This window comes from Anarrhichthys ocellatus, unplaced genomic scaffold (assembly GCF_004355925.1).
Source record: "Anarrhichthys ocellatus isolate YVR2014 unplaced genomic scaffold, GSC_Weel_1.0 scaffold13, whole genome shotgun sequence".
NCBI classification, from domain to species: Eukaryota; Metazoa; Chordata; class Actinopteri; order Perciformes; family Anarhichadidae; genus Anarrhichthys; species Anarrhichthys ocellatus.
The window spans coordinates 3,456,236-3,472,091 of NW_022280043.1; the positions used below are offsets into that span (position 1 = coordinate 3,456,236).

The 15,856-nt window shown below is 41.9% G+C and overlaps 3 protein-coding genes across 5 annotated transcripts in view; 1 reads left to right on the forward strand and 2 right to left on the reverse strand.

Moving 5' to 3' along the window:
* Positions 1–6,647, reverse strand: part of ptpn3 (protein tyrosine phosphatase non-receptor type 3) — a 17,645-nt gene extending 10,998 nt beyond the window's left edge. The window contains exons 1-19 of the mRNA XM_031853062.1: positions 6,506–6,647; positions 5,767–5,832; positions 5,110–5,251; positions 4,017–4,151; positions 3,812–3,854; positions 3,554–3,635; positions 3,343–3,387; positions 3,199–3,251; positions 2,897–3,014; positions 2,710–2,797; positions 2,530–2,618; positions 2,384–2,447; positions 1,785–1,984; positions 1,576–1,701; positions 1,271–1,432; positions 535–619; positions 366–443; positions 162–218; positions 122–125 (exon numbers count right to left, since the gene is read on the reverse strand). Coding sequence (XP_031708922.1) covers positions 122–125; positions 162–218; positions 366–443; positions 535–619; positions 1,271–1,432; positions 1,576–1,701; positions 1,785–1,984; positions 2,384–2,447; positions 2,530–2,618; positions 2,710–2,797; positions 2,897–3,014; positions 3,199–3,251; positions 3,343–3,387; positions 3,554–3,635; positions 3,812–3,854; positions 4,017–4,151; positions 5,110–5,178 — 1,498 coding nt within the window. The 5' untranslated portion in view covers positions 5,179–5,251; positions 5,767–5,832; positions 6,506–6,647. The remainder of the gene's footprint in view (positions 1–121; positions 126–161; positions 219–365; positions 444–534; positions 620–1,270; positions 1,433–1,575; positions 1,702–1,784; positions 1,985–2,383; positions 2,448–2,529; positions 2,619–2,709; positions 2,798–2,896; positions 3,015–3,198; positions 3,252–3,342; positions 3,388–3,553; positions 3,636–3,811; positions 3,855–4,016; positions 4,152–5,109; positions 5,252–5,766; positions 5,833–6,505) is intronic.
* A 3,451-nt stretch (positions 6,648–10,098) lies between these two features.
* On the forward strand, positions 10,099–13,552 carry sgk2b (serum/glucocorticoid regulated kinase 2b). Of its 3 annotated transcripts, none has more exons than XM_031853427.1 (12): positions 10,099–10,329; positions 10,687–10,762; positions 10,884–10,953; positions 11,049–11,074; positions 11,311–11,368; positions 11,462–11,545; positions 11,628–11,759; positions 11,983–12,095; positions 12,388–12,607; positions 12,686–12,841; positions 12,930–13,019; positions 13,113–13,552. In XM_031853427.1, the coding sequence occupies exons 1-12, from the start codon at positions 10,269–10,271 to the stop codon at positions 13,272–13,274; spliced, it is 1,248 nt and encodes a 415-aa protein (XP_031709287.1). In that variant the 5' UTR covers positions 10,099–10,268; the 3' UTR covers positions 13,275–13,552. The 3 variants fall into 3 exon arrangements, with proteins under 3 accessions (XP_031709287.1, XP_031709288.1, XP_031709289.1); XM_031853428.1 differs by having other exon boundaries at positions 11,631–11,759; XM_031853429.1 differs by lacking the exon at positions 11,462–11,545.
* Positions 13,274–15,442, reverse strand: LOC116386858 (transmembrane protein 244-like). Its single transcript, XM_031853430.1, has 6 exons — positions 15,339–15,442; positions 14,943–15,028; positions 14,484–14,557; positions 14,267–14,392; positions 14,148–14,192; positions 13,274–14,053 (listed from the first exon to the last, which is right to left on the reverse strand). The coding sequence occupies exons 1-6, from the start codon at positions 15,369–15,371 to the stop codon at positions 13,959–13,961; spliced, it is 459 nt and encodes a 152-aa protein (XP_031709290.1). The 5' UTR covers positions 15,372–15,442; the 3' UTR covers positions 13,274–13,958.
* Between the last annotated feature and the right edge of the window lie 414 nt (positions 15,443–15,856).

Consider the following 15,856-nt stretch of genomic DNA (forward strand, 5'->3'; position numbering starts at 1 on the left):
ATTAATATTTCTGGTGAGCGACTAATGAAGCTAACAAAGAATTGACTATTTACAGCTCATTTTGATATCTATTCATCAGTCAACATTGTCTTTACATTTCATCATAAAGTTATTGTGACACCACGCTTTCAAAACACAAACACAACCGTGTCGGTTCTTACCGGAGAGTCGGGTTTAACGTGGGATATGGCTAGAGGCATCTTCTGGTCCACTCCACCCTGGGAGGAGTTGGGAAATTAAATGGAGCGAGAGCGGAGGAGTGACAACACGACCATAATGTGTGTAAATCATTTTAACCAACATAAAACGCTGCCTGCCATCTGAAGGTAAGAGACACACAAAGACTGTAAGAGAGAGAGACCCACTTTAACATTGAAGCCAAACTTGCCGTCATGATCGGGGGCAATACATATGAGCATCAAGTCACCGTCGCCGAGAGCACCCTGCATACACACAAGTAGTCAGAATCAAGGGAGACATTGATGGATATACAGTAGTACACTTTTTTTTAGAGTTGATCGGGACATAACGGACCTTATCGTAGTGGTGTGAGATGTGGTCACCGTCCTCCTCTCCTATACTGTCGTCAATTTGTAACAAAGCCTCGCCCGTCACCTGGCTATAAGAGAAAGAGATGAATGATTTGCACATCAACAGATGACTTTCAGATGTGATACTATTCTGACTAATCTCATATCATGATATTTTTATATAGCTTAAATGCTTTGACAACACACGTTTGGCCTGCTTGACTTAATTAATTTATACTTTTTGACCAATTCTGCGATTAAAATTGCTATTATTCTTTATAAATAAAAGCACAGGCCGATTTTGTGGTCTACATAGTCTATTAACCATGATAACGTACACACCAGTTATCACAAATTTAACAACTTTTCATCTTTCCTAACATCCAGATATCAAAATTGTACAAGGCAGGGCTTCTTTTCTCTTGAATAAAACCTTTGGCCGAGGATAACTACTGGAGAAAGGAGCATGCAAAAGCCTTGTTAAGCCGACAACAGCTGGAAGTTTCTTTAAGTGGTTTGGAAAACTCACTGAATTATCGTTAACTAGCTAAATTTGGTGTCAACAGCTGTCATTAAAATTGCAGCTCTTATGATACAAAAATTGCAATAAATCCGATTGCAATGTCGTTGTAAAAATGATTAAACTTTCAGTCCCAATATATTATCATAGCCCACTGATTTGAGAGAGAGTTTCAGAGTGTGCCTAAGAAGCTGACACATTCCTCTTAACTGATTCTTACGAATGCGGTGAAGTGTCTCCCTCGCTGTCCTTGCTGCTGCTCACAGACGCCCGGTATGTGTAGAAGACGTCCTCCCCCTCCGACATGTCTTTCATGTCATTGGTCAGTTCAACTGAGGACGGGCGAGGTTTACAGATGCCGTGGCGAACTCGAGCACTTCGCCTGTCGGAGAGACAAACCAGCAAAACCAGGTGAGCGTCAGATTTAATCCAATGATTTAATCTGAGCTCAAGTAAAAGAGACGCTGGATAGATGTTTGACTGCAGCTGAGAACATAACGTTGCGGTTGATCCTGCAGCTCGTACCAGTTGGGGGTGTTTGGGGGCGATCTAGAGGGCAGGCTCTTGGTTTCGAGGTACTCTGATGAAATCGACCTCTGCAGGACTGGGTTCCACACCATCCCCCCCACCACACGCTGGCACACTGGACCACTGCAAACAAGAAGGGAAAATAAACTTTTCAGTGTTTATGACTAGAATATACACGGAAATAAATATGTACAGGCAACACTCACGTCTCAGTTTTACTGTTGCCAAGTCCCAGGTGTTGTGTTATCAACTTTCTGTAGGACTGAACCGGGCTGTTGCTGTGTTTGGGGCTCCTGACAGTCCGGTTGGAGCAGAAGGAGTGATGGTCTACACTGGACCTCCACAGGTTCTTACAGGTCTTGGGACAGGGCAGAACCAGAGACACCTCACAATCCTGGGTCTCCCCCTGCAATATACAGAGTTACATTTTATTTATAATGCTTTATTATGTTGAAGTTCTTTGCAACTCCAATATTCAAGGCCACATCTCTTCCCTTCTTCTCACATTTTTTGATTTATTACTTACACATATAAACACAAAGAGAAACCCTGCCAAAGGGTGGATACGAACCATTCAATCAATGCTATACTCCATGTAGACCGTGACAAGTTTGTGAAATTTTGTTAAAAATGAAAGTGTATAAATTTCCTAAATTTTGCTATAATTAGAGCTCAATATAAAAGCAATCAAAAAATAGTGTTGACTCCAAACTTTCAATGGAGTCATCAGTCAGGTGTGTAGAGCAATAAAAAGCAACAATTTGTTCAGAGCTATTAAGGATAAATAAATGGCAGAGGGACTCACATGTTTACGTTTCAGATGTATAAGAAAGCGTTTCCTCTTGAATGAAATCTTGATGATGTTTCCCCTACATGTGAAGAATGCAGTTGGTTGAGGGAAAAGCAGACATAGAAGAACAAAGACATGTAATCATCATTATCATCACTCACCAGGGGAAGAAACTGGAGCAAATCATATTGCGGAATATTGCAACACCACTGGAGGCCAAACCCACCATCAGGGGGGCATCATTGGTGTCCTGAGAGACGATGAGGGAATGACGACAAGTGTCATACTTGAGAGGAATAGAGAGGAATTACATGAAAGTTTATGTGAGGGAATCTCTCTACCATGGCAGCATGCAGCTCCACCCCATACAGCTCCAGTGTCCGTGCTGTGTTGAGGAAACACAGCTCTGCCTCGCTCTGCTTCAGCCCCCTGTGAACACAAACACACACACATCACTAGGAATCAACCGCACCACAAACTTGTTCTTTTGTCGGTGGCAACTAGATGTAATGAAGCTGTCTGTATTACTTGTGCTGTGGATGAAGATCCTCCACTTTAGACAGGAAGTCTTCATCCTGCGCCGGAATGAAGTAGCATTTGGAGAGGTACCCGGGGAGTCGAGATGGACAGTGATCCCCCATCTCCGCTGCAGGCGATGGAAAGAGACACTGAGCATCGACACATAACCAGATGCACACATTCACCAGTGACATCTGGGGTACTGTTAGAGAGCTGCTGCTCATTGAGAGCATCCTCAACAGGACTAATTACTCTCTCAGTTATTATTAAGGCATTAATCATTGGTTTCTCTAGGAAGAGATTGGACTTACACTGCACGGCGTAAGAGGCCAACACTACAGCTGCACTCAGTGGGCACTGCAACCTGCAATCATACTCCATGATTACACATTGTATTAGCTAAACACATGCTGTGCACAGGGGGGGAAGAGCGGTTGAGTTTGTGTGTTACTGACCGTCCTTCTCTAATGTCACTCCTGATCTGGAGGAAGTACAGGTGCCTGCAGGTACGAAACAAGAGGAACTTTACAAACCCACGCCTTCATTTTTTTTATCCACAATCCCGCCGAAAAGCCCCTTTGTGAGTCAAACAACTTCTCCAGATCGATATCTAGCGATATATGGCTGCTGCAAAAACACACATAAGTGAGAGGCACATATACTAACCTTGTCTGTTCATGCTGCAGAGCGTTAGGATCAGACATGAAGAATCGTACTCTGAAGTTCATATAAAAGGGAGATGCAAGACCTGCGGAGAAACAGTATATATCTATAGTTGCAGGTTCACCTTAATCATCTGCTCTTCTACACCCCCTATCTATGAATGTATTGTAATATATATTTTGAAACAAAAATATACTTGTCTGGAGAAATATCTCTCGGTAAAAAACAGTGAATTCCCTGGAGCGAGAAAAAGACAGATACCTTTTATCTGCTTCTTCAAGGGTTTCTCAGGCTCCAACCATCTCTGAGAGAAAGAAATTCATTAAGTATAATGGCTAAATGAGGCTAAAAACAAAAGCATTTATGTAAGCATACCCTGTGGTTATCATCGTCTAAACAGCAATCAGCGAGTGCAATACGTTACAATCCCAGCCCAAAACGCTCAGAAGATGAACAGTGAGCTCACAGGAGAGTGTGTGTTGGCTGTGATTGAGGCGATGGCTGTGCTGGATTCTCTGATCTGCAGACTGAAGAGCTGCCTCTCCTGCAGGCCCAGGTGGTCGCATACTTGGTCCAAGAGAACCACACCTTCATCCTGCTTCTGAAAGATGGAAACAACAAACACACATTGATACCAGCCAAAACTTTGACTGACATTTACCCGTTGCTTATTTGTACAAAATACTGTGCCATATGTTGCATATAATGTATAGATAGTGATCTTCTTTTATATATGAAAAGAATCTGTGAGTTTCTCTTTGGTTATTTTAAATATTAATATTGGTTGTGTATTAGACAAAAACAATTAATAATGCATATATCCAGGTGAAAAACACTTTGTGGTTTAACTATTAATCACTCCGAGGGAAAAACACGCAGCGCATCTGCATTTCCTCCACACATTCACATCACAAGAGGACCGTGTTTACTGTAAACTGTGGCGGACAGTGAGTGCTTATAGCAGGAAACACAACCATGTGTGTGTGTGTGTGTGTGTGTGTGTGTGTGTGTGTGTGTGGACACACAATCCGGGTGAAGATCTGTTTAAATGCATCCCTCAGAAATGTGTTATTTTTCTGTGAAAATCTGTAAAAAAAAAAAAAACAATACGTCTTATCTAAACACAGGAGTTAGTAATGGAGACATTAATATTGGAAACAACCACAGCGCTCTCTGTACACATAAAGATGCTGCACAGCTGTTGTCCTAGAAAGCAGTATTTGTGATTGCCTGCACGAGTGTGTGTGTGTGTGTGTGTTGATGCTCGTCAGTATACTGCGTTCATGATATGCGGATGATGTTAAAGGCTCATTTTAAGTGAGACAAGCTCTGTAAGTTGCAGGAGGTGAACGTGACTTCAAATCAAGGTCACAGAGTTAAATGTGGATCAATGGGAAAATATGAAAGAGTAGTCGGTCACTGTATCATGCACTGACGCTGTGATCATTAACAGAGCACAGAGACAGATTGGAATAACATATGATCTCTTCAACTGCAGACAGGAAACAGTGTGCGTGTATGTCAGTGTGTGTCAGTGTGTGTGTGTGTGTGTTACGCACGCTGACTCTGAAGGTCTCGATAGTGCCGTCCAGTAGCTGAACTAGGCAGAGCAGGTCGGGTTTTGGCATGTCTGTTACCCTGGTAACTCTGCCTCCCTCTCAAGACAAAAAGCCTGCCCTCAGCTCGGCACTGAACGGGGACCTGGAAACACACACACAACCACAAAAACAGTGTCAGATGTTTCCAGGCTGTTGTCTTCCAATGCAACTCCCTCAGGATGAAATTGTGTGATGAGTAATATATGTGCTGTATGGAGCATCAGACTGCAGTGAGTAATGCAGCGTGAATGCGAAGGAGTGACTGTGTGTGTGTGTGTAATTCCTTATTATTTTGGCCTGGGTTTGAACATGTCTCTTCCCTCTCCCTGCTGCGTCTCTCCGCCTTACACAGGCAGCTGAATGATAAGAATGTTAAACATTTTCTGAGTTGAACACGCCCATCTACACTACAGTAAGACTGATCTCAGACCAGCCTCTGGGAGCAATGGACACAGCAGGACCACAAACACACACATACATGCATGCATGCACTGCTAATACATGCTCAGAGCTAATAACTTACCCTTTGACAATACCTATGTGTGTGTGTGTGTGTGTGTGTGTGTGTGTGTGTGTGTGTGTGTGTGCATATATGTGCATGCAGGTGTGTGTACGTACATGTGTCCCGTCTCGGTTTGCAGGTGAATGATTAATGGATCCAGACGAGCCTGTCTCACACGGGTTCTGAAAGGACACGCAGTGTTTAAGTTAATGTTTGAACACAGTGACACACTCTGAATATATTAAAACCGAGCTGTTCACCAGTTCGGTGACTTGTTTTCCATAATGACCCCTCTCACAGGCAGGCCTCTAATGAATTCACAAGTAAATGCTACATTTAAAAAACACCATCATGTTGTAGAGACGGATGACCTCACTGGGTGTTTTGGATCTTGCAACTATGTTGTGTCAACATGACAGCTACAGATTAGGAATTAAAATAGTTCTCTTACTTTATGATGCTTTTACAGATATTTTCTTCCATAGATTTATTTGTACAAGTTAAAAGTGTACATTGTAGGACATAAAATCACCCAACGTTGATGGCCTCTACTGCTTTACCAAATGTACACATACCAATGAACAAACAGGGCCTATCTCAGTGTATTATGCACATATTTATATTGTCCGACTGTCTGTCGATAATGAACTGTGCTGTGACCTGGCTGTACTTTGGACCACAGCGCCAACAAGGAACCTGTTGACAACCTGAAGCTTTTCTACAGCTACACCCAAAAGGAGGAACACTTCCCTGGCAAACTTTCCACCAACCACAGCGGTCCTCGTAACTACAACTTTGGCCAAGTGACTGCTTTTTGGGAAGAGAATGTTCAAAAGACAGATAAGATACGTGTACCTCAGTCGATCAGAGACGGATCATATTCCTCAGGCTGTCCGCTGTGAAAACCTCCGGACGGGGCGCGTTGGAGGAGCCAGGTACAGTAAGGTAAATATCCGGGACAAGTTTCTCATCCCTGGCTGCGCTCGCTCCGCGGGGCCCCGCCCCTTCTCCGCGCGCGCCGCGGATCTAGGGGGCGCGCGCGCAAAGCATAGGAAATATGCATGGCAATAGAAACCAAAACATTACTAAACTTTTACTTAAATCCTCCACTTAAGTATAAAAAGTAAAAGTGTACAATGCAGAAAAAATGCCCCACGTGACTTACTACACTATTATATATAATATCATTAGATTATCATAACTTATTCATTAATGGAATCGCTCAAAGAGAGATGACAACTAACTATTATTTTCATCATCAATTTCATTCATCATTTAGTCTATAAAGTGAAAAATGCCCAGCACATGTTCTCACAGACCAAGGTGATGTCTTCAAATTGCTCTACTTGTCAGTGAAACAGTGCAAATCCCAAAGATGTTCAATTTATAATGATGTTAAACTGGGATGGAAATTTTGTTTTGGTCTGTTTATATGAAGATACAAATTCCTATAGAAAAGAAAATGACAAAGTATCCTACAAGAAATCCTCTGCTTTCCTGTCTCCATCTACAGGACAGAAGAAGTACTGCTGTCACGTGTGTTCAGCATGAAAAATGAACTGTTGATATTTAATGCTACTTCCCTTATGCACACTTATGCCTAAAATAAAATTTAAAAAAAGGAAGTTGTGGATGGAGTATTCAGAACCTTTATTTCAGTTAGTGTAAAAATACTCAGACTGTCCTGGCCAATCTGAGCAAAAAATGAGCTTCTCTGAAGCCACTTTTAAAAAAATACCCCAGGTGATTTCCTGTTAGGGGACTTCACCAAAGGCTTTTTTAAATAGTCCTGTAACGTTTGTTTTAAGTTACAGTAGAAGCCTGAAACATGTAACTGAGATCATAATTTTAAAGCTTACAGATTATTTTAATTTTGTTATAGTCAGTGTTTGCCTTTTTCTGTACAGGCAGGCCTGCAGATATTTACTTATTTATGTGATTTTTGTTGTTTTGTTTGTTTTCCGTACTGCTTTACTTGAAGCGATCAGTTTTTCTGTCAATGGAGGGTCGTTAGCTTGATTAGACGCACCTTGGAGTTATAAATGCTGGCCCCTGTCCTCTCTCCTTCGCTACAACAGATATCCACCCTGAATCGTTGCTGTTTGGTTTTGCTGAACACTGAACACTCCAGTGTTTGTTTTGTGTACTGTAGTTGAATACATTGTGCTAGTTTAAGTTTAAACTTGCATGGACTGCCTCCTTGTCACTGAGCCAGTTTGTGACAAAGTACAATATTATGTTCATATTATATATAAAGTGTCTAATCAAATCATTTCTGTATCCTAGAAAATGTAAAGAAACCAGAGTCCTAATATAAATTGGTGTACTGTATGTTTGTTTGCTGCTGAACCAAGTCTGAAACAAGATGATTTGACCCAACGTTTCCAATGTCAACCACAAATATGTCTGCAGCTGACATGACTCCCGGATCTCTGACTGTGTGGACATGACCATGAGTAAAAGACATGACAGAGACACCACTTATATAAAAGTCAATGACGGTTAAAAGGGTGCCAATAAGATTGATTCTTGAATGAGATAATTAAGGAAAGAGAGGATGAAGGCGGATGATAATGGAGCTATAATAGAGACCAGAAGTTACATGGTGTATAGGTGTCATTCTGCAGATATAGTTTGAATGTGGTTTGACTTTCCCTTTCTGTTAGGCTTGAGGCTGAAGCAGCGAGCCTGTTCTTTCTGGTGGCGTTGGCTGAACTGCTGACTCTCGGGTGTGTTTCCTCTCTTGACTGTAGAGATGTATGCCCGTTGTGTTCAGTGTCACCTGTTGCATGCCTGGAAAAGCAAAAAACCAGCCCCAGCTAGTTCCAAAGCCGTTGGAGTGATGTGACAAGAGGTGTCAAACTGAGACCAGCACAGACCAGTTCACTTTAGGGTGACAGGGGGAAGCTAGCACTGTAACAGAGAGGGACCTCCCCTCCTGCTGCTGTTCAAGGATCAGCTTTCCGCCACAGCAACCAAGACACTCTGTACCAACTCTGATCCCAGCAGCTCTCAATTTAGAAACACACACAGGAACACACTTAATGTCATTTCAGTATCTGCACTTCATGTCCCATTTATCTGATTCGCATACTATCTCATGCTATAGTCATCCATTGCTCATATTCAGTTTAATACAATACTTCTTGTTAAATATTTGCGGTCATATGGACAAAGCCCAGTTTCATCTCCTAAAAGAGTGTATTGTCTATAACTTATTTTGCTTATACAGATAGAAGAGAGGAATCTGTATTTGTGCCAGACTCAAGATAGTTCCTCTTTAATTTGCAATTTTTAAACAATCACTTGTTGATATAAATTTGTCCTGATGTTATTCCTTCAACAACAGGATTATTTAGATTTAATTGTGTCTGAATGTCTGGAGTCTATATAAACTGCTGTGATATGAAACAATCAGCCACTATGTGAGATATATCACAAGCATGAAACTGTGTCTGTGGTGGTGTGGACAGGCCCTGTCCTTTCTCAGGGTGTGTAGCATGCCACATGAGACAGGAAGACTGATACAGAGCTGTCATGTGCTGGAATGCTGTCGTGACTTTACACATGTAGTGCAGTTTCCATGATCCGTTAACTGTCCTTATAGGTTCAACAGAAAAGTGTGTGCTGCAAATTTCTGGTCAAACAAAAAATAATGTGTGTTGTTGGGTGTTGATGTTTTTCTGCATGTTGGTTATCACGCTCTGCCCACTCACAGATTTTGTGGTGGCATACATTGCTTCCTCTAGTCAATTGTGACAAATAAAGAGACCTAAAGAAAGAAAGAAAGAATGCTCAAAATCATGAGCGCAAAGGCCCCTTAACCGACGTGGTATTATTTACAAATACAAGTACTATATTGTGCATGGTTATGAGTATATAGGCCTATTCATTTGGTGCCCCTTTAAAATAAGACACAGTTTCTAAATGGTTTGTAAGCTCTAATTAATGGTTTTATTTATAGTTTATAATGCTTTATAGATCAGATACAAACCACTGATATCAGCAATTTGTTAGGTTAAAGCGTTGTGCATTTTTCACTGTATTCTGTGCCATCAGGTCTGCAGTTATAAATGTTAGTAGGTCAAAGTCATTAATTAGGGCCAATGGCTCTAACTTCCCAAGAAACCATCATCATTTCTGTCATTTGCAATTGATAACTTATTGATAAATGATTCTAACAGCAGTTCATCAAATCTGCAGTTGTAAATGTTACTAAATTGTTAAGAAATGGATGATCTGCAGATGGTAATAAAAAGGGTAATAATGGTTCACTTTTATACCGTATTGATAGTTGTATCCATGACATTGATTCAGTCAATCAGAATTTAAAGCAACGATTTATGGCAAAGACAAACATGTTACTTTAGGTCGCTCATGTGCGCACGCGTCATGATTCTCGACATCTCCGAGGGCACTTTAACGCAGCATTGCCGGTGGTACTCTGCGTCTCCTACGTCAACGGGCTTTAAACAGAGCAGGCACACTTTGCAAGTTTGGGACAAGCCGGGCGTCTCTGCGACTGGAAAGCTCGCCTTCACTATCAAACAAACTTCTCTCTCCTCTATTTCAGTTGTAAACAAAACAACTTCCAGTCAGTCAGTGTGTCTTCGTCCAGATGACTGTGACTCAAGACCGGCCGTTGACCAAAATGAGAGGGCTTGTGTCGTTTATCTCAGGTTAGTTAAGGATATCTTGCTTACCGGAGTTCTTTACGTTAACTCTTACGTTAAGACTTACGTTAAGTCTTACCACCAGCTCATGTAGCGTTAATACAGTCGAAAGTAACGGTTTAAAGCTGACAAAATGATTACTACAGGAGAAAAAATTGAATAATACATTAGAAAACAGAAATAAGAATATCAGAAGTCATATTTTAACTTTTGTTATTTGTGATAGTATTTGTGATAATGGTTTAATAACTTCTTTAAAGTAACGTTATGTGAAATTCATGGAGTAGTTAACGTTAGCTAAATAAAGTTACATCTTTTGAACTCTGATGTAAGAGACTAACTAACTCCCTGCTGGGCTTACAGCTCTGCTCAAGGCCAAGAAAGTTGGCTTCAGTGACTTCCTACATAAATGTGTTTCCAGTCAGCAATTCTGTCAAAGGTACGTACACACAAAACAAAAAATCATGTTTACAGCTTTTTTTAGTTTGGGTAGAATTGGATTTTGTTTTTAAACACAAATCCCTCACATGTAAATACTGTTTTTGACGTCCTGATTGAAGCCTGGACACCCAGAGAACCCTGCGGCGACAGAGCAGGACGAGAAGAGAGAAGGATGAAGGAGGCACAGTGGTGAGTACACAGAGACTGTGCCGAGTGTTGACAGGAGCTGAAGCTAAATCTGACCTCCTCACCTTTCTCTCCCTGTGTGTCTTTTCTCTCCTCAGAGCTCAGTGAACACAGAAACCTCACAGTAAGTCATTTTACCTCCTGATGCCAAGAAATAAGTCATGACAGATAAAAAGCGTGAGTTGACCACTTCCCTAAGTCAAGGACATTTACCAGTAACGTGGTTCCTTTACTTGTGCTCACAACCTTGCTCATTAATTAATCATGTATTAGGCACAAATTAAGTATTTACTGATAAACAGTTAAGAAGCATTCCTATGAACACATATCTTGACAGTTTTCTTCGGTTTTGTTAACCAGGATGAAACCGTCAGATTTTGATTACCTCAAAGTTATCGGCAAAGGAAGCTTTGGAAAGGTAGGTTTTTCTTTTATTCTTGTACATTTTTGTAATTGTGCTTGTGATATATTTTAGTTGGGACATTAAATGACACGGCTCAAACGTGTACAGGTGCTGCTCGCTAGACATAAAAAACATGAAGGCTACTATGCTGTCAAAGTGCTGCAGAAACAGATCATTGTCAAAAGGAAAGAGGTAAACTATCCATCCATCCATCCATCCATCCATCCATCCATCCATCCATACACTGTATCTACTGTAACTGTTGTGTTTATAGCAGCAGCATGTGATGGTTGAGAGGAGTGTGCTGCTGAAGGGACTACAACATCCATTCCTGGTGGGGCTCCATTTCTCTTTCCAAACACGGAACACTCTCTACTTTGTCCTGGACTATGTTAATGGCGGGGAGGTATGTGATCAATTAAAAAAAATTACTTCTCTCTGTCAACTGTGGAATGGCAAAAAACAGGGGTGAAATGACTGACTGTCTCCCTTTGCCCACAACCATTCAAAAGTTCAAAACAATGCAATTTTGGTGTCATATATAGAGTACATTTTTTACAAATATTAAGCAGAAGATCAAAAGAAATAGCGACATGTTTCTGAAGCCTACACCACTCATCTCTTTTCAGCTTTTCTACCACCTTCAGAGGGAGGGGTCATTTCCTGAAACCAGGGCTGCTTTCTACACTGCAGAGATGGCCATGGCCCTGGGCTACCTCCACTCTCTGGACATTGTTTACAGGTTCATACACACACATACATAACCAAGCCATTGCAAAGTCACTCTTTCACCTTTTACTTGGCTCACTGCTCATGTTTAATTGATTCATACAGGGAATTCCCAATGAAATGTTCACTTTGACAGAGCTCTGCATAGGAAATGTTTACACAAAAGAAACGCCATGTCCTCCAATACCATATTAAGAAATATACGGTAAAGAAAAGCGAGGTGAAACCAGAGGAAACAAAAACAACAGCAATATCAGTTTCTGTAGACTAAACCATCACTTTTGTCCCATCTGTTTGTCTGCCAGAGACCTCAAACCAGAGAACATCCTGCTGGACAGTGAGGGCCACGTGATGCTGACTGACTTTGGGCTTTGTAAAGAAGGGGTTGCCATCGGTGGGATTATGCATACATTCTGTGGGACTCCTGAGTACCTCGCTCCAGAGGTGCTACAAGGCCACCCATACAATCCAGCAGTGGACTGGTGGGGCCTCGGCACTGTGCTGTTTGAGATGCTGTATGGACTGGTGAGTTGAGGATGTGAAATAATCTTTTGATCCTATCGCCTTCCTCGGCATCTTCTCCTTACTCCATCTCCCTCTCAGCCTCCATTTTACAGCAGTAGCAAAGCAGAGATGTTTGAGAACATACTTCACGCTCCTCTGAAGGTGCGTAGTGGGGGGTCTCAGGATGCCTGCTCACTCTTAGAGGGATTGCTGGAAAGAGATGTCTCCAAACGCTTAGGTGGGAGCCATGACCTTGTAAGTGCACACACAAAAAAACAGAAACGAACAACGATGCACACACACACACATAACCACAGAGGGTCTAATTTCAATGTGTCTCTAGGTGGAGCTGCAGGAACATTCCTTCTTTGCATCCATCAACTGGGACGACCTCCTGGCCAAGAAAGTTAGACCTCCGTTCATCCCAAAAGTGGTAGGAGTGATTCAGAAATGGATGGAGAACATTATTTTAAAAAATCAATTGACAGTGTACTCTAGTCTGTGTGTATTCTTCTCCACTCTCCAGACCGGTCCCTGTGATATCAGCTACATTGACCCAGAGTTCACGCTACTACCCGTCCCTGCCTCTGTGAATGAGCGGTGTCAGGCGGGCAGGACCAGCGAGGCCTTCCCAGGGTTCTCCTTCATGAAGCCACTGGAGCGGTTGGCAGCAGAGCCGGTCTCATAACAACACCAATTCCTCTGGGAGCATGTTGGTTCAAATATTTTATTTTTTTTATGTCATAAATTATTAAATCAAAGTCTATTTTTAAACACTTAAACAAAATGATTCTTACACTAACACAGCATGTCTCGTTGATGTCTCACTAAAGTACAGTATATGTAATAAGTTATTTTAAGCATCATAATGTGAAATAGGCTGGTCACTATTTCACAAGTCCTAGCTACCTTAATGTGTAAGAAAATGGAAGAATAAACACTCAATCTGAAGCAGCTTTATTTTTGAACACTGAACATTTATCTTTAAAATATACTGCAAACATTGCAACTTTCCCGTTGTGCTTCACATTTGCAGCTCACAAAAGGTTCTGAAAATACTTCACAGGCTGTCTTAGAATCCTGCACAGTAACGGAGGCATTGTGCATCACAAGCAATATACAGAGAACGTCTCCTTGTGGCACTTACATCACACCAAAGGATGCCAGTGTGTTGGAAACACTTAAACACAAATTGGACCCAGTTCTGACTTGACGTGTGATGGTGAGGGAATGTCTTTTTTTTTTTTTTTGTGACGAACACAAAAAGCCCATCACTGTTTCTCCAGGATGAGAGCATCTGGTCTGATCCTTTCTACCTCACTTCACAAGACTGTTTAAGAAACGGTTCATACACAGAGCGGCTTCCTGTCTGTCAGGAGATGCTGAAGGAGGCGTAGCTCTGGTCACTCTGGCAGGTGAAGTAAGCTATCAGCTGACCGTTGCATATCATCAGAAACAAGCCGCTACCTATGGAACAACAAAGACGTAGAGCAAAAAGAATTGAACTTATAGAGTTAAATGCAATAATTAACAGATAAGTTGCCAGTGATGTTTGTTTTACCTAAAGCCAGCCACCACTGCCACACCATGGGAAACTCCAACATAACTGCAACATGGAAACAAAAAACGCAATAAGCAATTTGTGTACCTGGGAAGATGTATTGTTCAATTTGCGCTCACCTAGACTGGTGATCATTACATGAAGAAGTGTGACCGTGAGGGCGTAGTCCCACACCCTCCTCCTCACAACTGCAGCAAAAAACAGGCCGCTGCAAAAGTAGGTGAGCTCCAAGGACAGGAGGTTCACTGAGGAGGACAAACGGTGGAAAAATACAGTAAGTGGAAAAAGAGTTCATGCCCATTGTTGATCATATTGGCTGCAATATAGGGTGCTCACCCAAGTATTTGGAGTTGGATTCAGTAGGTTCGGTCTTAAAGTCGAATGGAATCAATCCATCAAAGTGATCCAACCTAAACAAGAAGATAGAACTGGATTAAATGTACAATAAACTACTGTCAGAAATTGAAAGAGAGTGTGTTAAACCACTGCAAAGTGTGTACATATTCAGCCTTATATGTTGCCCCAGATATAGGTCACATGGTGTGGATAAAGTAACTACTGTGAATCTCACCTGCTGCAAAGGTGGATCCATAAACAAATGAACCCACTATGAGGCCCTAATCAAATATAAACAGTTCAGACCCTATCGACCCCCTTGATTTCCTGCTTTCTGTGCATTGTGTGTGTATTCCACAACCCCCAAAAACACAAACTGCAGACTACACGTGATATCTTTCGCCTACAAAACCAGTCAAATGAATACCGCCCACGCGCATGCGTGTTACGGATTCTCACCTGAAGGCACCGAAGCACACACTCCCAATCATGTAGAAAAGAGAGTAAAATATCACCAGACACAGCAGCAGATTGCAGAGCACGGTCTGTGGGATTGAGACAGAATATATCACAATACATCTAATTTGCAGAGCAGGCAACACTAAACACTAACCTGAAGCTGTGCACTACGTGCTAACAGGCGGCAGAGGCAGACAGCGACTATAGCTGCTGCTAAACCTGATTTTACAGTTAGGATTATAATCTGTACACATGTAAAACATAGACTTCAGGCGTCACATAGCTTGTCATATTGTCTTCATTGTTCAATCGCAACATGATTTCCATAATCAGTCGATCCCAACAGACTGACAGTTCACGGAGACGTTACTTATGACACATTTGATGGTCCCTCACCTTCGAGTCCAGCGCTTTGCCTTTGAATGCCATCTCATGGTTCGTACTTGTTCTATTACAACATAATTGTAGGCTGCAGCACGACGCACGAACCCGTTAATCCTCCTTCGAAAACTGGACTTCTTCTGCCATCTAGCGACCGACGCAAGACACAAACACCAGCGCCGCCGCTTCTACAGCCGTTCACTGAACTCATTTCACCTCGTATCAGGGCGGCCTTTGTTGACTAAAATAAATACTTTCTCTCCATGTACCTCTTAGCTTTAGCTACTGAATGCGTAGCCGTTAATACGATGGCGATTTGTGTCAAGACTTGGGGGGATTTCATCAAAATGATGGCGAAAACGGCCAATAAAATCAGTAGCTTTATTATACCGGAGAAACCATAACCGCCCTATGTGGGAGGGATTGAGCACAGCAAGATATCTGGAGATGATGTGGTTTAACATGAGTATTTGGACTATTAGCGACTCTACAAATACTTCAAATCAATCTGAAAACACCAGGAAGGAATACGC